The sequence below is a fragment of the Panthera onca genome, chromosome F2, assembly GCF_046562875.1.
Source record: "Panthera onca isolate mPanOnc1 chromosome F2, mPanOnc1 haplotype 2, whole genome shotgun sequence".
NCBI classification, from domain to species: Eukaryota; Metazoa; Chordata; class Mammalia; order Carnivora; family Felidae; genus Panthera; species Panthera onca.
In genome coordinates this window covers 18,003,526-18,025,243 of record NC_138356.1, presented here as the reverse complement: position 1 = coordinate 18,025,243, position 21,718 = coordinate 18,003,526, and the positions used below count along the sequence as shown (strand labels likewise).

The 21,718-nt window shown below is 40.3% G+C and overlaps 2 protein-coding genes across 18 annotated transcripts in view; one reads left to right on the top strand and one right to left on the bottom strand.

The window, feature by feature from the left end:
* ARFGEF1 (ARF guanine nucleotide exchange factor 1) overlaps positions 1-13,583 on the top strand; it is a 149,792-nt gene extending 136,209 nt beyond the window's left edge. For all 3 annotated transcript variants that reach the window (XM_060610667.3, XM_060610668.3, XM_060610669.3), the window contains 6 exons: positions 1,872-2,004; positions 6,047-6,186; positions 7,708-7,876; positions 9,423-9,561; positions 10,514-10,631; positions 12,125-13,583. In XM_060610667.3, the coding sequence (XP_060466650.1) occupies positions 1,872-2,004; positions 6,047-6,186; positions 7,708-7,876; positions 9,423-9,561; positions 10,514-10,631; positions 12,125-12,289 (864 nt within the window). In that variant the 3' untranslated portion in view covers positions 12,290-13,583. The remainder of the gene's footprint in view (positions 1-1,871; positions 2,005-6,046; positions 6,187-7,707; positions 7,877-9,422; positions 9,562-10,513; positions 10,632-12,124) is intronic.
* Positions 13,584-14,445: 862 nt separating this feature from the next.
* CSPP1 (centrosome and spindle pole associated protein 1) overlaps positions 14,446-21,718 on the bottom strand; it is a 154,168-nt gene continuing 146,895 nt past the window's right edge. For 10 of the 15 annotated variants that reach the window (XM_060610672.3, XM_060610677.3, XM_060610675.3 and 7 more), the window contains 3 exons: positions 19,868-19,977; positions 17,345-17,483; positions 14,446-15,293 (listed from right to left, as the gene is read on the bottom strand). In XM_060610672.3, the coding sequence (XP_060466655.3) occupies positions 15,082-15,293; positions 17,345-17,483; positions 19,868-19,977 (461 nt within the window). In that variant the 3' untranslated portion in view covers positions 14,446-15,081. Of the gene's footprint in view, positions 15,294-16,005; positions 16,153-17,344; positions 17,484-19,867; positions 19,978-21,718 lie in introns of those variants that run through there. The other 5 variants (XM_060610676.3, XM_060610681.3, XM_078441466.2 and 2 more) reach the window with 3 other exon arrangements.

Here is a 21,718-nt window from a genome sequence, read left to right as displayed (position 1 = left end):
TTGGCTCAGGCCAGGATCCCAGGGTTGTGGGATCATGCCCTGCATCCCGGTTCTTGCTCAGCATGGAGCCTGCAAAGATTCTTTCTCCCTCTGTCCCTCTTCCCCGTGTGCACACGCTCACTCACTCTCACTCTCTCTCTCAAGAAAAAACATACAAGTTAAAAAGAGACATTTGCTTATATATTTTTTAATTTTTTTTAAATTTTTTTTAACCTTTATTTATTTTTGAGACAGAGGGAAGACAGAGCATGAATGGGGGAGGGTCAGAGAGAGGGAAACACAGAATCTGAAACAGGCTCCAGGCTCTGAGCTGTCAGCACAGAGCCCGACGCGGGGCTCGAACCCACGGACTGCGAGATCACGACCTGAGCCAAAGTCGGACGCTTAACCAACTGAGCCACCCAGGCGCCCTGAGACATTTGCTTTTAATAGTTAATTTTAAATAAACATTCCTTTAAAGGATTTATAAATTAAGAAGTGTTGCTATATGCATTCTTCCATTTAAGTTTTTCTTTTAATGTTTATTTATTTTGAGAAAGAGAGAGTACAAACTTGGGAGGGGCAGAGAGAGAGGGAGAGCAGGAATCCCAAGCAGGCTGCACACTCTCAACGTGGAGCCGTAGGGCTCGATCCCACAATCTGTGAGATCATGACCTGAGCTGAAGTTGGATGCTTAACTGACTGAGCCACCCAATCGCCCCACTTCCATTTAACTTTTTACTTAAAAGTGTATTATAGGCCGTCATGGTCAAAGAAATTACCCAATGAGTCTTCTGGATCTATGTAATTATTATTAAAGGCCTCTTGTTTGTTAAATGCTTATGAAAAATACAAAGATAATTAAGAACAGTTATAACAATAATAATATGGCTTTAGATTTGTGTAGCACGTCACTGTTTAAAAAATATTTTTACATGTGATCCTTTTAGAAATTTTTTGAACCCGATTTGGTACATTATCCCCATTTTATACAGAACAGCAAATGAAAAATCATAAACTGATATTTTAAGTCTAAGTTAAAATACCATTTTGATTAGCACTGTTCCTTGGGAACACAGGCCCCTGTCTTCCTTTCAGAAACCCAGGTGAGTTCGCTTCCAGCTAAAACTGTTGAGTCAGAATTCTCAGTTCCTCTGGAAAACACATTCTGGCTTCTTTCTGGTATGCTGTATTGCTGTAACAAAATAAAGCCAGAATAGTATTGACAGCTATCATATATTGTCTGATAACTGTGCCAGTGCTTTGCATTTATTATCCTAATAACCTACTAGGAAAGGTCCTCTCCATTTTCAGATCAGAAAACCCTAGCTCAGAAGTGTTCATTGCTTTTCCAAGGTTATACCTAATCCTGGAGCCAAAGTCTGGTGTTGACTTGAATGTTGAGCTTCTCTCATGACACCACACTCCTAGTCACCTTCTCACTGATCTTTCTGGTCGCCATTTCCTTGGATGACAGAACATCTTTCCTTAAACTCATCCCTACAAAACTTTCCTGAGCTCCACCTACACAGAGCTTGCAGAAACCTATCCCACCTCTGCCACATACATGTTCTGTTTAGACTGCATGAAGAGTCCTGGATATCCCTGATTGGTTTTTCCATACAATGAAGCTTAGCATTTTTATCTGTTGCTTTTGGGTGGTACCAGACCTGAGACCATCGAGGGTCAGAAAGGAAGCTTTTTCTCTTAAAGGCTATCAGCTCTTATCTGTGCATATGTAACTTTAAATAATTTCCCCATTTTGTCTGTAATCACTGTGTAGAACGTCCTTTTCATAGTGACCCATGTAATTGTTTTCAAAAACAGCATACTAGAAACTGTTTTCATCCTTAAGATTTGTTGTACTTACAAGGAATTTTTTATTTTATTAGGATACAATATCACAGAAATCTGTAGATATTCATGATTCTATTCAACCAAGATCTGCAGATAATAGACAGCAAGCACCATTGGCTTCTGTCTCTACTGTGAACGAAGAAGTCAGCAAAATTAAACATACAGCAAGTGAGTTATTTCTCCTAATAAAAATAGTGTGTTTTGTTTTATGTAGGAAAGGGATGAAATGTTTGCTCTTACTTTTGTTATTAACAAATATATACTGTAATTGGTTGTGTGGTCACTTTGTTACTGCATTTGCTCCAAGTTGGACATTTCGCTAACACCTGCAGTACCAGCTTTTTCCACAAGTGCTTAATGTTTGTGTTGAGCACCTGACTCTCTTCTCCCTGTTCTCTTCTGCATGTCAGCCTCATATTCTTTCTGCAAAAGTAGGGCCTGATGGGCCTTTCTCTGTAGTGCCTTCCGAGCAGGGGCACCCAGCTTCCTGAGAAGCCGACCTTCTTTCCACTCGACTGCCCCACACGATGTCTTGTGCTCACCTTCTTAGTACTTGTCACAAAGAAGGGCAACCCTTTCTATTTTTTGAAAAATTGATCCAGCTTTGTTTATATAAGGAAATTATAATACCAAGGAAAAACTACCCCGTTCCTAGAGGAAAACAAGACAGCTATAGTTGCTTCTATAAAATGAGGTGAAATTCACATAAGAAAAGTAATCATTTTAAAGTGAACAGTTCAGTACATTCACAGTGTTGTGCAATCACCACCTCTGTCTAGTTCCAAAATGTTTCTATCACCCTAAAAGAAAACTCCCCACCCATTAATGCTATTCCTTCTTACTCTCCCCTTCCCCTGCCCCTAGCAACCACTAATCTGCTTTCTTGGTCTATAGATTTGCTATATTTCATATAAACGGAATCATGCAGTATATGACCTTTTATGTCTGGCCTTTATTTAGCATAATGTTTTTAAGGTCCACCCACACTGTGAAATTGGTCAGTGACTGATACTTCTTTATGACCAGTTGTCATTTGTTTGGATATGTATCACATTTTGTTTATCCAGTCATTTGCTGATGGCCGTTTGGGTTTGTTCTGTCTTTTGGTTATCATCATGCTGTTGTGAATGTCTGTGTACAGTATAACTTGAGTACCTGTTTTTAATTATGTTGGCTGTACACACAGGAGTGGAATTTTGGAGTCATATTATAGGATAGTTCTATGTTTAACTTTGTAGGGAACCACTAAAACATGTTCCACAGTGGCATTCCAACTAGCAATTCCAATGTATCCACATCCTCACCATCACTTCTTTTTTTTTAAATGACCATCCTAGTGGGTGTGAAGTGGTACCCCATCGTAGATTTGATGTGCATTTCCCTGATGATTAGTGGTGTTAAGCATCTTTTCATGTGCTTATTGCCATTTGTTTGTTTTCTGTGGAGAAATATTTATGTCCTTTGCTCTTTTTTAAATTGGGTTGTCTTGTTGTAGTTGAATTGTAAGTTTGTTACACACTCTGGATACTATACCTGTATCACATATATGATTTGCAGATATTTATTTTCTCATGTTGTATAGTTCTTATCATTTCTTTAATAACATCTGATGCACAAAGTTTTTAACTCAGATGAAGTCCAATTTACCTGTTTTTTGTTGCTCATGCTTTTGGTGTCATGGCTAAGAATCACTTGCCAGAACTAAGGTCATGAAGGTTTTCCCCAATGTTTTAAGAGTTTTGTACTTTTAGCCCTTACATTTAGGTTGTTGATCCATTTTGAGTTAATTTTTTTTTTCAGGGAATTTTTTTTATGAATCCTAGGTTCTTATACTTGTTCTTGAGAGAAGACAGAGCTTCTGGCTTCAGTCACGGTGTTTTGCTAACTTCTTAAAGGGGAGAGGGAGATGGGTAGTGGTGAGTGGCTGATTTTCATTTTTTATTCCTGTTCTCTGGAGAACAGCATATCTCGTGCAGGAATCCACGACAACTTTGCACTGGAACATGCCATAAGGACAGAATAGTGAGTGGCTCTTCTCTCTCTCAGCCCCAAGACTGAATTTAAATATACTTTAGCCTTGCAAAGTAAGGATGTGGTCATCACACATTAGAAAGTTTTCACGTGGCTAATCTAGGGAAACACCTTTAACTGGAGCTGCGTGCTGCTCCCCATACCCAGAGCCGAGGGCCCAGGCTTGTTTCCTACTATCAGATGTCCTGCCCTCTATCTCCTTTAAGTTCTTTAGGAAAAGTTTGCCATGGAATTGTTGATTCAGAATAGGTGGAGCTAGAGGAAGAACAAATGGCCACCATGTCCCCATGAGCCCTTTCAACTTAGTGGAAGAGAGACCGTCTGCTGTCTCCTGCTCAGGGGAAAGAATCACAGCACACACCTGAGTATTTTGCCCTGTCCGAGGGGCAGCTATCTCGTTCTTCCTGTACACGTTCTTTCTGTACACGTTAAGAAAACACCACCACCACCCCATCTAGTCTCAGCTCAGCGCCTGCTGTCCCACATAGTGAATCTTGTTTAGCTTTGGTGAACCAGTGAAATGGTCACCCACTATAACCCTGGCAGTGTCAGCCCTCGTTATAAAATCTGTCCAAACATGCTGCTGGTCATTGCTAGTGAGTCTAAGATCGGTAGCCTCCCAGGACTACAGATCCTGGGCCAGGAGATCTGGACTCCTCCCAGGACTACAGATCCTGGAGAGGCCTAGCCTTACCCACTCAGAGTCGAGTCTCGTCAGCGATTCTGTCCGTTCACCCTGCTGACAGCTCTTTCTCCCCTTGAGTGGCTGATGCTGGAACCGATGAGAACACATCTCGTCAGACATCAGCCTAACTCCCAAGTCTCATTGAGAGTTCCACCTGTGCTGCCAGGAGTCTCCTGCTCTAGGGACGGAGTTTAGGACTTGAATGAAGGAGGTGAATGACTGACTGGTACTTGTCAGCTCTGACTGAGGTGAAGGACTAGGAAGAAGATACTGAAGAGGAGACAGTTGTGGGATTTGTGGTGTCTTTGTTTTACTTTTTGTTTGACATGAGATCTAGTAAGAAATGTTACATACTCCAGCATTTCTGAAAACTACCCGGAAAGGAGTCTTTATTAATGACCTCAATAAGAAGAAATTTACGCAAATTGTTTTGCTACCCCTAAAGCCCTTAAAACATGAGTTTGCATTCCACAAATTGGTGCCACAAAACGGAATTTGTAATAAAAGCAAAAGTAGAGACTGAAGGATTGTAAGTCTGTAATGCTGAGTGATTTCCAGGCTGCTCCCCCTAGGCAGTCATCTGCCTCCTGGAAAGCTCACTGGAAGAGCTGCTCTGGACATCCCAGGATTGAGGTATGGCCTGGGGCCATCATTGCAGCCACGTGTCAGTGTTGCCAAGCTCTTGGAGTATCTCAGTAGTTGAGTCCTTTTTCCTAACCTTGTGCTTTTGCATTTGCTTAACTGGGATGGTCAGTGAAATGGGAAATTCTTCTATGAACATGACCTTATGGGCTGTGGATTGTCAGAAACAGTCTTGTGTCTTGTTGAGCAAATTCATCCGGCTAGAGGAATGTAGTTATGTTTCATTTCACCTGTGGAGAGCATTTTGTGATCATGCACTTGGCATAACTTTTTATAGACTTCTTTGCTTACGGATCCATTTGAAAATGTAAGGTCATTTTGGCTACAACTTCTAACCTGGATCCAAATAAAACGTGCTCTGGTTAACCTGCAGTATTGTCCCACTTATCAGAATTTGTGGCTGTCTCAATCCTTCCTTTCCCGCAGATCTGGTTCCTGTTGTTTTCTTTTGGTATAGGCTTTATATTACCTATATTCAAAGGCCAAACTTGAGTTCCAGTAAATGCTATTAGCTTTTTTTTTTTTTTTAATTAAGCTTTTAATGCATTTGTTGCATTTTATTAAAGAATAACTTAAATCTTCTTAAAGTTGCAGTGGGACCTTTTTGGACATTATTTACTGTTCTAAGTCATGGAGAATATTTTTATTTAAAAAATTACTTTCCTGAAGCTTTTCTAAAAATTGATGAGACTGAGTGGTGCTTATGTGCAAAGGCAGTATGTACTCAGTGTGATGTGTGCAAGTAACCTTCATTCATATGAATGTTTCCTTAAGCATTGTAATGTCATAGAAATTATAAAGGATTCAAAATAATTTTTGTTTGCATGTGCATTGGGGTGGGTTTCCTCACAGAATTTCCAGAACAAAAATTGTTTGCCGCCCTGTTGATTAAATGTGTTGTGCAGCTGGAACTCATCCAGACTATCGACAACATTGTGTTCTTCCCAGCCACAAGTAAGAAGGAAGATGCTGAAAACCTAGCTGCAGCCCAGGTATGGGGGTGTGAGGACAGCTGCTTTTATGTTGAATAGGAAGTTGGCTTTCACAGTCTGGGCCTCAGAGCAGAGGTCAAGCTAGAGACTTGATTTGGGGGCTGTTCATCACATAAATGTCATTTTAAACCTTGGGACTAAACGATATCCTCCAGGCAATAAGTGTGGGTGGGGCTGAGAGGACAGTTGGGTATTGAGCCCAGGGGCTTCCATGGTCAGAGCTCCTGGTGATAAGGCAGCTGGTAAAGAGCCTGAGAATAAGAATCCATGAGGCAAAGGAGAGAGAGCAGGAGACAGTGGTGTCCTGGAAGCCAAATGAAAAAGATGTTTTAAGAAGGATGTGATCATCTCTGTCAGATGCTCAGTGGGTCAAGTAATATTTTTTTTTCTTTTTTTTTTTAAAGTAATGTTTCATCTGAGAGTTGCCTTCGAGCAATTTGGTGGACTTCAGTGACCTTGACATTGTGCTTAATTGTAATGTTGAGGACAAAAGCATTATTGAAATGGGTACCAGAGACGAGAGGAATTGCAGACAGCAAATATTTGATAATTGTGTCGAATATTGTTGTAAAGGGGTACAGAGAAATAGGATAATTGCTGGAGGAAGATGAAAGGGTCAGGAAAAGGGTTTGCTTTGTTTGTGTCTTTAAGATTGGCAATATTGCAGCATTTTCACTGATGAGAATTCTTCAGGAAAGAGAGAAACACAGAAAGAGGGACAGTTGCTGTCTTTTTGAGTGAATGGGGGTGGCATCTAGGGCCAGTCCCCGGGGGGTTAGAAGCACAGGCAGTTGGTGCTTTGTGACAGGAAAGCAAGCAAAGTATGTAGCTCTTAACACAGGAAGGTTGGTCTGTTTGCCAGTGGGAGTTTGCGGGAGGTCTCTTCTGATAGCTTCTGGTTTCTCATTGAGAGAAGAAAAATCCTCTACCAAATGAAGTGGGAGGAGAATATTAGATACTTGAGGAGAGAAGTGAAAACATGAGTTAATCATCTAGAGAGTGGACTCAGGCAGTGCAGGATTGCTTGGGCACCACCCAGAGCCCACTGGATTTAAAATCAGTCTGTTTTCTCCCGTTATGTTTGTTGTGTGGGTATAGACGTGGAGTAGGCAGTTTTGCCAGCCAATTAATCTAAAAAGAGTGAGCGATTATGCAAGAGAGCAATTATAACTGCAGTTCCTAGAATCCAAACTGGTGAAGTAGAGAAGTGAGGACCTGATGGGGGTGAGGAACAGTGAGGGCTGTAGGCTCTGGTAGGGGTGGAGTTCCTGGAGTTAGGAATTAGGAAGGGAATTGGGAAGATAGGAGGTGGTGCCTGGTGACTAGGATGCATGGAATATAAAGGCTCAGGAAATGTAATAACAAAAGATGGACATTTTCCTATTTTCTATTGAGCTAGAAAAGATTAAGTTCTGTGGCTTGCTCGTAAAGCTGATCTTTGGGGGAGCACGGAGTTCTAAATTTACTAAAATTTGTGACTCTGTGTGTGTGCGCGTGCTGTGGTGCTTTGTTTTTCCAAAGAGAGATGCCGTGGACTTTGATGTTCGAGTTGATACTCAAGACCAAGGAATGTACCGCTTTTTAACATCACAACAACTTTTTAAGCTACTGGACTGCTTATTAGAGTCACATAGATTTGCAAAAGCATTTAATTCCAACAACGAACAGAGGACTGCTTTATGGAAAGCAGGTAAGCTGGGCAGGTGTCACACTTTAATGTTCACCATTAATGCTTGTGCACTGGGGCTGTATACATGGATCAGAATTCATGGTTTGTATGCTTCAGGTCTATGGCTTTCACTGTGTGAACTTTTTACCTTAACAGTAGTAATCGGAAGGCAGTCCGATTGCCAGAATCGATAGCCAGGCCTTTGTCTGATCTACACTAAGCCAGCTAACTGCTGGGGGAGATTTGTTTCCCCCTTGTTTAATCAACTTGTTCTTTGATTTGGCCATTTTTTCATCTTGTTCACCCAGCGTGGGCCTTCCTGTTGATACTGTCAGCATACTAAAAGCTGCTGTTTTATGAAAAAAAGCATATGACAGTCCTAAACATGAGATCTTGCATCTGTATTCCAGTGACTTCTCCATACTTACCTGGGAGTGGCCACACCTCAGAATGGAAGTGAATGTTTTGGGGTGGGGGGCGGTGGTGGGCAAATTTACTTTTGGACAAGTTGGAATCTTTAAATGAAGCAACGTTTGGGGCGCCTGGGTGGCTCACTTGGTTAAGCGGCCAACTTCGGCTCAGGTCATGATCTCGCAGTCCGTGAGTTCGAGCCCTGCGTCGGGCGCTGTGCTGACAGCTCAGAGCCTGGAGTCTGTTTCAGATTCTGTGTTTCCCTCCCTCTGACCCTCCCCTGTTCATGCTCTGTCTCTCCCTGTCTCAAAAATAAATAAAAACGTTAAAAAAAATTTTTTTAAATGAAACAACTTTATAATAATTATATTGACATTCAATTTTTTATTTAAGAAATAGTTCCTTGGTACCTATTATGTACAAAACAGTGCTGGAAGAGTGAGAGGCAGAATATGCAGCAAAACAATATTTACTGAACATCAAACTCTGTGAAATAGTGTTGGGTACTTTACATTTGCATATTTACTTAATCTAAAATGATTGTTTAATTCCTAATTAAGCTCATGGCTTTGTTCATCCTCTTCCCTCTTCAACCTGACTTCTGGAAAGAGTAGTTCAACCGAAGTTGTTTCTACCTTTCAACTGGGAATTCTCCTGCTAAAGCCACCAGGCTCCGTGTGTCCATACGCAGTGGGCACTTTGCACTGCTGACGACCTTGGAAAACCATCTCCATGCTGAGTGGTCTGCCCTGTTCATCCAGGAGCCCTGGCGCAGGCTATCTGGAGCTCATCAGGGCAGTTTCATTTGAAGAGTTCCACTTTCCCAGCCCAAACGTTGCTTTGTATTTCCTGGCCCCAGCTTGAAAGAGGAGGAAATTTTAAACGTAGAGATCGCCTTCTTGCCGAGTCTCCAGCCCAAGCTGGCCGCCTTCACAGTCTTGGGGTGTGCCTTCTCTGTGCACTCCTGTCCCTGTGGGCCACCTCAGGGGTGCTGAGATCCTGGGCTCAGGCTGCTGTGGCTTAGGGTAGCTTTGCTTTGTAAGCAGCAGTTGACACAGCTGAGTGACACAAAATGTGCCCTCGCATGAGGCTCTTTTGCCTTTCTTTCTGTAAGATGCCTTCCCAAGTTAATCCTGGAAACTTCCCTTTTCTGCAGGTTTCAAAGGCAAATCCAAACCTAACCTTCTGAAGCAGGAGACGAGCAGCCTGGCCTGTGGGCTGCGCATTCTCTTCCGGATGTACATGGACGAGAGCCGGGTTAGTGCCTGGGAAGAGGTCCAGCAAAGACTTTTAAAGTAAGACTCTTGGTTGAGTTTCTGTCTTTGATTCACATGGCTCCATGGCACAGAGTAGGAAAGGACCGCTAGATTTGCACTCGGGGCAGAGTCCACAGCCCAGCCCCACTGCAGTGCCATGCAAATATTAGAGTGTAAGGAAGAGATTGTGAAAATTAAATACAGTCTCCTAGATGAACGTACTTGTGCACAGTTGGGGAGGACATGAGCAAATCATGTCTGTTGCTGCTGCTGGACAAAGGAAAAAGTGTGCTCTCTTAAAAGTTAAAACTTCGTCATTTTTAGGCTTTTTCATGCCACATAACTCCATTTTCACAAACTGATCTTTTGTGAAAGTGAAACCTGCCTGCCTGCATTCAGTTAAATATTTAGAGTTTTGTTAGTGTTACTTTTTTTGCATTCACTTTTTACATCATGACGACTTAAATTTCAAGTTCATGCTGAGAATCATGTCATTCAGAAAGAATGCTGTCTTCTGCATGATACTTTTGTGTGTTCACAGGGAACAGATGTTCTCAGAGACCAATTAAATACATTTTAGAATTTTAAGAGATGACTTAATCCCTATTTGCCCATTTTACTGATGAGACTCCTAAGACCCAGAGTATCTACACCTTCACAGTGAGTAAAGGGAAGAGCCACCCCAAATTTCAGCCCAAGTTTCTTGACGCCAGGCTTGGGCAGGTGCTACTGCACAGGGGCTCCGAAATTCAGTGAGACTTTGAGTAAAATGTGAATTTCCTGATAAACTACAGTGGCTTCTTATGTCTGATTTTCTTCCTAATTGGAAAAGCACACATTTATGTTGACAATCTAGTAAAGTTTGCAGACAGAATCTAAATAGTTCCTAATAGTAAAGTCCCTATCCACCTTGTCCCCGCTGGTCTTGATCTGTGAACATCCATGGCAGCAGGTACATAAGCACATGTAAAATGAGCCTTTTCTGTTACAGTGTCTGCAGTGAAGCCCTAAGTTACTTCCTTACTCTAACATCAGAAAGTCACCGGGAAGCCTGGACTAACTTACTGCTTTTGTTTCTAACTAAAGTTCTAAAGATAAGTGATAATAGGGTAAGTATGAGAGATTTTTTTCCAGCCCTGCATTTCTAGCCTGAGCAGCAGCACACTCAAGTGGGAGGCAGGGGCACAGGGTAGCAGACCCACTGCTCAGAGGTAGGTCAAGCAAGGTCCAGGCCACAGTGCTGCTCTGCCCTGGGCCGCCGCGGCCCTTGTGCCCATTGGCCCTTCATTCTTCTCCCTCCTTACCCTGCTTTGTTCTCTAATTAGTGACTCTGTAGCGGATTCAGTAAGGAAGGAATCAGAATCTTTAGGACACTCTTGACAAGCCACTGACTCCCCCACACTGTGCAATTTCCATCCTGACCCTTGAAGTCTCTCCTTTGGCCCCATTTTGAAAACTGCTGTTCTGCCCAACCCCTGGCTTGTACTCTGCCCCCTACCCAAGGCTATTTCTGGGCCCCAGGCCTCAGCCATTCCTTTGGCATATTTATCGGTTCCATGTGACACAGAGCCCCTAGTGAATGGGCCATAAATCCCTTTGAGAATTTGAAAGTAGAAATGAAGATAAATTAAAAATACATAACTATAAATATAAATACAGATGTCAGATTGGCAAAAATACGTATTTCACTTTTAAAACGAAACTAGCTCACATAAATGGAAGCGGGTTGCTGTGATCCCTGAATAGGTTTAAAAATGCAGTGAGGTGGCCTGAGATTTGAGCCATGGGACCCCACAGAGGCCGCGCAGTGTCAGTTGGTGCCATACAGATGTTCATCCCAAGTCATATGCTCTGGTCCACATGCATTCCCATCTGACTCCCAGGCTGGATAAAGCTTAGAGAAGTGACCTAAGGCATGAGCAGCCACGGGGCCAGGAAGGACTCCAAAGCGTAGTCCGTCTGATTCCACAAGCTTTCGTGCCACAGTCTGTCACACTGCTTCTTTGTCCCTCGTGGGGTGTGGGGAGCAGGAGAGAGAACAGGCAGGTGACTTGTATTCAGAAATTAAAGAAGTCTAGCAAAGACCGTAATTGTGGAATGTATAATCTTTGCCTGAAGAGTACATATTTTACATTGTAGCATTAGGTAGAAATTATAAATTTCTTTAACAAGTAAGGTATTTTCCCTAAAATTAGAAATTTCTTTAACAAATAAGGTAGTTTCAATAACCCATAGCTTGTAAAAACTCAACTGTGATTCCCGCTGGTCTTACTTTTGCTTATTATCCAGGAAAAACAATGATAAATACTAGAAGTTTACCATAAGTTCAAGGAACTATAATAGAAAATGTTTTCCAAAATAAGGGTAGGTTAAGTGAATAATGTTTGTATTAAGTCTTTTGAAGTCTTTTCTCTTTTTAAAGAGAAGTATCTCTTTCAGTTTCCATAATCAATATAGTCACTGCTTTATGCAGATGTATTTCCTCTGTCTTCACTGATTGGTGCAGGCCCCAAAATGGTTTGACTCTAAAGGCATTTTGAGCTTCTGTGATTTGGAATGCAAGCACTACTAACTGAGAAATTCTTACCCCTTCCACCCCCAGTTTAAGGCTCACGCGTCATTCTACTACCCTCTCTTATGTGAAATTATGCAATTTGACTTGATTCCTGAACTTCGTGCTGTTCTTAGAAGATTTTTTCTGCGAATTGGAGTAGTTTTTCAGATATCACAGCCACCTGAACAGGAACTTGGAATAAACAAGCAATGATGGCAACTTGGTATTTTTCTGTTGGCGTTTACATCCCTCCGCTCTTTAAAAGGACCCCGGAGCTGAGGTTTCCTACCTGAAAAATGGTTTCTCCGAATTGCAGTGTCTGAGGGTTACTGGTAAAGATGCTCAGAACTATAACTCAAACTTGCAATGCTCCAGTCCCTATTAGTAATCTGGTGGATTCTGTTAGTCATGTTGGGCTCATGTTGAGCAGAAAGCCTCTTTCCACAGTGTCCGCTTGTGTTCATGTGTCCTTCCCTGTCCTTGGCAGCAGGGAGAGCCCCACATATGTTTGGCAGGTGTGGAAGCAAAACTTTACCCAAAGAACTATAGATGTAAAGATTTGAACTTCTGCAAGAAGTACAACTCAGGAGAGCTGTATTTTGAAGGATAAAATGTTTATAATTGGGGTTGGGGGAGAAGAAGAAATTATTGTTCATGGTAAAAGATATTTAGCAACTATGGTATTCTTATTCTGAAGATTTTTGCACACTCAGGCTATCTGAGATACTGGTAATCATCCTTCTGTGAAAAATGTACAGAGATGCAGGTCTGTAATATAAAAATCTTTAAACATTATATAGTTCTTCCTGCACTGTTTTATTTTAATTTCTTTATTTTCTTATTCATTTGCTAAATACCTATAATATTTTGTCAAATGCACTAAACATTTGGGTTGAACTTTCTTTTTTATTTTGTGGGGATTTTGGTTTTGCCCTTTTGAGGGGTGGGTCATTTTCAAGGTTTGACATGCCCAGAAGCTGTTGTGGCTGACACTTGTCATGATCAACAACAACAAAAAAGGTAGAAAATACTCCTACTGACTTAACTACCTGTAATATACTTCTCTTAGGGCCTCTAAAAGATGAGCCATTAAAATAGAGTTGATCCTTCATGGATTGAAACTTGAATCACTGCAAAATGATCTAGGTTGCTGTCACTTTCTTTTTTCTTTTGGGTGGAGGGGCTTGATGTAGATTTTACTCTATGTACAGAATTTAATGTTGAATATGTTAAAATAACAAATCTGGCATGGTTTGGGGAAGTTAGATTTACTGGAAATGTATTCATACTGTGAATTGTGCTCTGATGGTTAAAAAAAAAGACAAGATTGTCAAGCATTCCGTATTAACAGTGGATGTAGAAAATTTTTTCAGATGGATAAAATGTATATGGTACAGATGTAAAGTTTTCTATGTAAAAAATTCTGTACAACTTTCTGTACAATATTGATTCTCATCTGGCATATTCTAATCAGGTTATAGGTCAATAAAGTTTTTGGATTATTTCATCAGTGCAATCAAACCCTGTGTAATCCACAGCCCCATGTTTCATTGATTTTTTTTTTTTTTTTTCTTTGTTAAAAGCTGAATTTAGGAATATTCTTGGCTGGAACTACAAATTCAGTGTTAATTCTGACATTTTCGTTCCAGCTTTTGGCATTGGGATCCTGCCTTCTCAACCGTTAACATTTTGTGTAGTAATAACCTGAAATAAGGCTATACTATCTGCTAAAAGAGCTGAAGTCCCCTTTGGGGCAATTTGCCAGGGGACATTGTGTGTCCTAGGAGTCCGTTTGAGTTGTGTGGTACAATGGCATTAAAAAAAGGGGGGGGGGATAACTGTTTATACTTCTAGATAATGAGTTTTTGAACAATGCATTTATAAAAGTGCCCCCAAGACACAGCCCTCTTTAAGCCCAGCTGGATGCTAGAGCTGGGAACCGGTGGTTTATTTTATGGTACCAGGACTCTCCTTAGAGGAGACAAGAGGCTTTCGTGGTACTTTGAAATGAAGATAGGAGAGGAAAAATCTTCACGGTGAAGTAAACAATGATTAGGGTACAAAATTAAGATTTATATGCAGCTAAAATTTACAATGGTAAAATTTCACACGAGGTAAACTTGTCCAATAGTTCCAATGGAAATGTGCAAGAAGTAGGATCTGGGGGTGTTCTCAGTGGTCATGGTGCTAAAACCAAAGAATTACTTCCCAAAGGTACCATTTAATGGAGTGATTAGACAGACTGACTCACTTATCCAAGGGTCCATGGCGGTGCAGCAAGGATTCCAGTCTCTGTCGACCCCTGGGTGTTCTTGTCTGTCTTCAACTTCTAAAACACTTTGTTTAGAACCTCAGTTCCAGTTAAGAAATTGACATTGGCAATAAAAATTTATTTCTATCAAGTAGTAAAGTCATATTAATCAGTAAATATAATGCCTTCATTCATAGAAAAATAGAGGCAGAAAGATGTGATAGTGTATGGCTCGTGGGAATGAAATCGGTTAGGATTCCCATCATTTGTACTGAATCAGTAGCTATAAATAACATGGAAGTAGCTAGCACATGTGATTCATTACCTAGCAACTGAAAGTCACAATTACAACCAATGTATTTATCAAGCGAATCATTTTGAATCGCGAGAACAATGGCAAATGTACAAACAAGAGTATTCAGGTTTTGCAGTACTGTTAAGACACTTGTTTTATTCACCTTATCTTACGAGAATTTAATAATGCACATATGGTAGTTGATTCCAAGAGTTCATTACCACCTAATGTATGGCAAAATTGTGCAAAAATAATTCTATTTAATTCTACATTATATAAATTAATCATGGCCTTTTATGTACATCATATACATCATCATGGGAAAAATACACCTTATATACAGATGGAACTTGTGTAACGTTCAGGTAGTGACCAAAAGTAGCACACATATTACCAAAGGTTCAGATTTAACATTCCTTTCACCTTAAAAGGCACTGCTGGATCCCAATACAGATTTATTTAACCGTGGGCAGTAGACAGGCCCTGCCAATTGAAAATGCCTAGTTTTCCAGGAACCTGCTGCTGCTCCTGGTTCAGTTGCTCTGCCATGAATCCTTTCAGTGTTTCTGAGGTGCCTGGGCGGAGCCAGGGCTCAGTCGCTACAGAGTTTGATCCATCATCTCCCATGTGCTTCAGCAGGTCATCAGGGTCAACCAGTGAACTTTCATCGTCTACAGGAGGCAAGAGGGACATGACTCAGGTAACACTGGTGGCAAGGAGGTGACATGAACACAGATCTCTTGTCATCTAACCCGTTCCAGCCCCGCATTTCTCCATATTATGGTGTTCTACAGTGTACTGTCCTGTCCAGATGCTTCATTTTAACGTTTTATTTTTGAGACAGGGAGAGACAGAGCATGAACAGGGGAGGATCAGAGAGAGGGAGACAGAGAATCTGAAACAGGCTCCAGGCTCTGAGCTGTCAGCACAGAGCCCAACGTGGGGCTCGAACTCAGGAACTGTGAGATCATGACCTGAGCCGAAGTCGGCCGCTTAACCGACTGAGCCACCCAGGCGCCCCCAGATGCTTCATTTTAGAGGTCAGGGAAAAAAAGAAAAAACGGCCAAGTGAATAAGTTGACTGACTCCATGGTACCATCACCCACAGGAATTCCAAAGATAGCAAAGTAGATGGCGCCAGACAGGTAAGGTGTTGGTAGAAGTGTAAGCAACCTTACAAAGCTTTAAAAATAACTCCGAACCTTTTAACAATGCTATAAAGAAATAAAGTCATTTTAAGGAAAGCACCAGACAGGGGATGAAATTATTTACATTCCTGCACCTAATCTAGGAGGTTGGGGTCTTCTCCATTAGCAAGTCCCTAATTTAGAGTTCATTCTTTAATTAAATGTGTTCAACTTCTTTATCTGTATTTTTACTTACTAGATATAATAGGAAAATCTGTCTTCCTACTCTGTGATGTCAAAATCTTTTTAAATTACATCTCCCGGTCTGTGAAGGATTAGCCCAGCAAAGGGACATGTGCAGGCAATTTAATGAGCAATCAATCCACATCGCACCAAAAAGCTCCTGTTTGAAAGGACAATGTTACAGTTTAGAAGCTGAAAACCTTCTGAAAGAGATTCTTCAAATGCTCTATTTTCTCTCAATTATTTAAATATATTCCTATTAAATATTAATTCTCCTTACTGGTTCTAAAAGAAATTGAGGAATAGGTAATCCTCGGTACACATTAAAAGAATTGTTTTCCCGTTGATCCACATTTTTTCAGGTATGATATGAAAAGTATGGCTCCATCAATTTATATCACCTGGACTGCTGCCAATTGTATGAGTGTAGTTTTAAATTAATAAAGTGTTAAAGGTAGGAAAATTGCTTTTAGAAAATTATTGGATGTAGGTTTACAGACTAACAGGAATTGTCCCAAAAGACCACTCTGCTATTTGCTAAAACTAATACAGGGAGGTCAGTAGCTGCCTAAGGAACCATCCTGCCTGCCTGTGCTTGGTGAACACGCTTTAACTTGCTGATCACCAAAGCAATGAGACAGTGAAGCTCCTAATGAAAACAATGGCTTCTGGGGCGCCTGGGTGGCGCAGTCGGTTAAGCGTCCGACTTTAGCCAGGGCACGATCTCACGGTCCGGGAGTTCGAGCCCCGCGTCAGGCTCTGGGCTGATGGCTCAGAGCCTGGAGCCTGTTTCCGATTCTGTGTCTCCCTCTCTCTCTGTCCCTCCCCTGTTCATGCTCTGTCTCTCTCTGTCCCAAAAATAAATAAACGTTGAAAAAAAAAATTTAAAAAATAAAAATAAAAAAAAAAAAAAAAAGAAAACAATGGCTTCTAAAAAGAAATACTAACCTGAGGCTATTTTGCTCTATGGCATCAAAAGGCAAGTAAAAAAAAAAAAATTGTGAAGTTAATTTCTAACAATCTCTAACTTCAATAAGGGAGGTGAGATAACGAAACTAATACATTTTCCCTGGTGAAAGCAAAGCCTAGATACATTTAGTAAAAACTTCATCTGTTTAGAATCCACTAAAAAAAAAGTACCCTCTCTGGTAGAAAGAATCTGATGCAAAATTGATCCTAAGTCGAGGTTTTCCTGGATGGTATCTGTGGTTCTAGTCCTTACAATTCAAAGAGATTTCAGAATTCCTTCCTCTATCCCCTGACCCCAGCCATCAGTGAAAACTCCCACGGAAACAGGTTTCAGTTCTTACAGAATGTGCTATGTATACAGTCTATTAAGCTTGGCCATTTACCTGTATTAATCGGTTTATTCTGAAATTCATTCAGTCTTCGCATCCGTTCTTCATTTCTCGTTCTAAGCTGATCAATGTTTATACTGGACACAGATTTCAAAGACAGACCATCTGGTGGTACATTAGGATGACCATTATCCTGTAATTAGAAAATGGAATTTCAGAAACAATCATTAGTTAACATAAAATGTTAATAAATCAGTGAATCTAAAAATACTCTTGCCCCTAATAAGTGTACAGTGTGATGACCAAAATAAAATGGAAATCTGTAGCATTTATATTCTAACTCCTGGTTTTTATATTCATGCAGGCTCAGATGAAGGTATAGCATTTGTGATTATATTTAAATGCCATCAGGCTGGGGTGAAAGTGGGGAATTGTAAGACCCAAAAGGTAAAAATTGAAGTAACGGGGTAAGAATCAGTTGAGCTACAGTAATCAAGACACGGTGGTAATGGCATAAAGACAGACCTACAGATCAATGGAATAGATATGAGAGCCTGGGAATAAACCTTTACCTTTATGGAGAAAAGAGCCAACAAAATTCACTAGGGGAAAGAATATCTTTCCAACAAATATTGGAACAACTGGATTGTTCACATACAAAAAAATGAATTTGGAACCCAAACCTCACATCAATTGCGAAAGTTAACACAGAGTGGATCACTGCCTTAAATTTAAGAGCAAAAGCTATAGGGGTGCCTGCGTGGCTCAGTAGGTTAAGCATCTGGCTCTTGGTTTCGAGCCCCATATCGGGCTCTGTGCTGGTAGTGCTGAGTCTGCTTGGGATTTGATCTCTCCCTTCTTTGCCCCTCCCCCACTCACACTGTCTCTGTCTCTCTCAAAGTAAATACATTAAAAAAAAAATGCAAAAGCTGTAAAATTCCTTCGAAGAAAACACAGAAGTAATTTTCATGATAACTGGGTTAGGTAATGGTTTCTTAGATAAAATACCAAAAGTACAAGCAATAGAAGACTGCTAAATTGGACCTCGTCAAGATTAAAAGCTGCTCTATTTTAGTAGACACCATCAAGAAAGTAAAAGCCACAAAATTAAAGAAAAATATGCAGATCATATATCTAGTAAAGGACTTGTGTCTAGACATATAAAGAACTTACAAAACAACAGACAACCTGATTAGAAAATGGACAAAGGATTTGCATAGACATATTTTCAAAGATACACCAATGGCTAAGAAGCACATGAAAATATACTGAACATCTTAGGGAAATACAAATCAAACCCACAATGATATATTGCTTCATCACACTCACTAGGATGACTATAATAAAAGAGACGGTAACAAGTGGTGGCCATGATACCGAACACCTGGCTTCCCTTCATATACTGCTGCTAGGAGTATAAAATGGTATAGCCACTTTGGAAAACAGTCTGGCAGTTCCTCAAAATGTGGGCCACAGTTAACTCTATAACCCAACAATTCAATTCCTAGGTGTTTATGCAACAGAATACAAAAGCATTAAAAAACTTGTACACATGGGGCACCTGAGTGGCTCAGTCAAGTGAGTGTCTGACTCTTGCTTTCGGCTCAGGTCATTATCTCACAGTTTGTGGGTTCAAGCCCCATGTTGGGCTCTGTGCTAACTGCGTGGAGCCTGTTTTGGTTTCTCTCTCTTTGCCCCTCCCCTGTTCGCTCGCTCTCTTTCTAAATAAGTTTAAAAATTTTTTTTAAAAACTGAACACAAATGTTTTAAAAGCAGTATTCCTAACAGACAAAAAAATGGAAAAAACACAAATGTCCATCAAATGATGGATAAATGAAAAAAAAATGGAATATCCATACAAAGAAGTATTCAACAATAAAAAGGAGGCAAGTACTGACATGCTGAATCTTCAAAGAAAAAAGAAGTCAGTCACAAATGACCGCATCTCATTTCTGTGTATCCAGAAAAGGCAACTCTATAGAAACAGAAAGTAAATTAACGGTTGCTGGGGAAAGAAATTTAAGAAACTGCCCAAAGTTGTCTACTCAACAAAGTACATATCTCAACAATGTCACAAAGGCTTTTTACTAGCTACACTGTAAAAACATTTACAAACATCCTATGAGAAGAATATGGGCTGAATATCAGTCTTGCTGTCTAATGTGACCTTGGGCAAGTTATCTGACCAAAATAGAAGAAACCTATACAGTACATGCCTAAAAAGATACAGCAGATTTTTCAATAAATGTTTATCAGTTGCTTCTTGTACATTCTCTGAAATCTAAATACTCCGCAAAGGAGAAAGAGGAAGATTAGGGTGTGGAATGAACATTACTGAACATTCTGTGCCAGCACTATTAGACTTGTACTCACACGAAGAGACAGAAAAATACTACCTCAAAGAAGCCAAGGTACCAGAGTTCAATGACCTGCCTCAGGTCAGCCAACTATTTGGTGGTAAAGCCTACATACAGACCTAGGGCTATCTCTTCCAGAACAAGTGCTCATTGTTTACTGGACCACACCTCTCACTCCTAAACTGAAAAGGGAAAAAAATGAAAGACATTTCATACATACAAAGTCCAGTCCTTTCAATTTGTTCCTCCTGCGCTCCCTTGCAGAGGGCAGCTGTGACTGTGGAGGGAGGGGGTCATCTTCAATGGAAGGATATGTTTCACCATAAGCACCTAGGAGGACCACACAAAAAGAAGTCTTAAACATGCACCATTTCACATCTTTTTACTCAGAGCTAAACCAAGACTCTCTTTTTTTTAATAGCTTTAAGATATTATTTACATATAATAAAATTCAGCTACCATAAATGTACATAGTTCAATAACTTTTCTAGAATTGTGCAGTCATCACTACCACCCAGTTTTAGAACATGGCTGTCACCTCAAAAAAGTTCCCTTTGCTTGCATGCAATCACAACTCCCACCTGCCCAGCCCCGTGTAAACATTAATCTGCTTTCAATCTCAGGAGATTTACCTTTCCTGAGATTCCATATAAATGGAATTATACAATGTAATATTTTGTGTCTTCCACTCAGCATAATATGTTTGAGGTTCTTCTACATTGTACCATGTATCAATTCATTCTTGCTGAATAACTGCTCCATCATATGGATACATCACATTTTATCTATGCATTTACCAGCTGATAGACACTTGAACTGTTTCTAGTTGGTGATTATTAATGCTGCTATGAACATTCATGTGCGTGTCTTTGTGGCCATACATTTTCATTTCTTTGGGGGTATATTCCTAGGAGTTAAATGCTGGATATTACATGGAACTTAATGTTTAGCATTCTGAGTAACTGCCAAACCATTTTCAGAAGTGGTTCTACCATTTCACATAGTAAGAAGGTTCTAGTTTCTTCATATCCTCACCAACACTTGGTATTATATTTTTAATTACAGCCTTTCTAGTGACCATGGAGGTAAATAGCTTATAACATTTAGAATTTTTTCCCCAACTCCTTATTAAAAAAACAAACAAACAAACAAAAAAAACCTGAAGGAAAGTTGTAAATATAACAAATACCTAAAATCACCATTTCTTATTTTTCCTCATTTCTATTTGAGGGGGGAGGGTGTTGTTGCTGGTTTTTGCTGAACCAGTAAGTTGCAGGTATCATGACACTTCATCCCCACATACTTGAGCACATACTATCTACAAGGACTGTCTCCTACATTAAGCCTACAATTCCACTATCACATTCAGGAAATTTAACATTGATACAATACTATCATTTATCCCTATAAGTGATACTCAAATTTCTGATATTTAAAATGTACTGGGTTTGTTGTTGTTGTTGTTCTTTTTTTAAGGCAGCAATAGCTACATTTTATTTAATAAGATGTGGTTTTCTAAAACTCCAAAAATAAAGTTTTCTGACTTCGGAGCACCTGGGTGGCACAGTCAGATGAGCATCCAACTTCAGCTCAGGTCACGATCTCATGGATCGTGAGTTCGAGCCCCACATTGGGCTCTGTGCTGACAGCTCAGAGCCTGGAACCTGCTTCAGATTCTGTGTCCCTCCCCCCCACCCCATCCCCAGTTCCTCCCTCACTCACACTCTGTCTCTCTCTCTCAAAAATAAACATTAAAAAATTTTAATAAAAAAAAATAAAGTTTTCTGACTTCTATATATACCCCACCACTAATTCATTTGCTTTATTTAAAATATATATACTATTTTTTTTTTACAAGAACTTTAAGTTCAGTAAAATGGAGTAGAAAATAGAGAATTCCTATATACCCCTGTCCACACACACATAGCTTACCTATCAACAACCTCCACCAGAATGGTATATTTGTTGAAATCAATGAGCCTGCACTGATACATTATCACCCAATATCCAGAATTTACATTAGGCTTCACTCTTGGTGTTGTACATTACATAGGTTTTGACCTGTATCCAC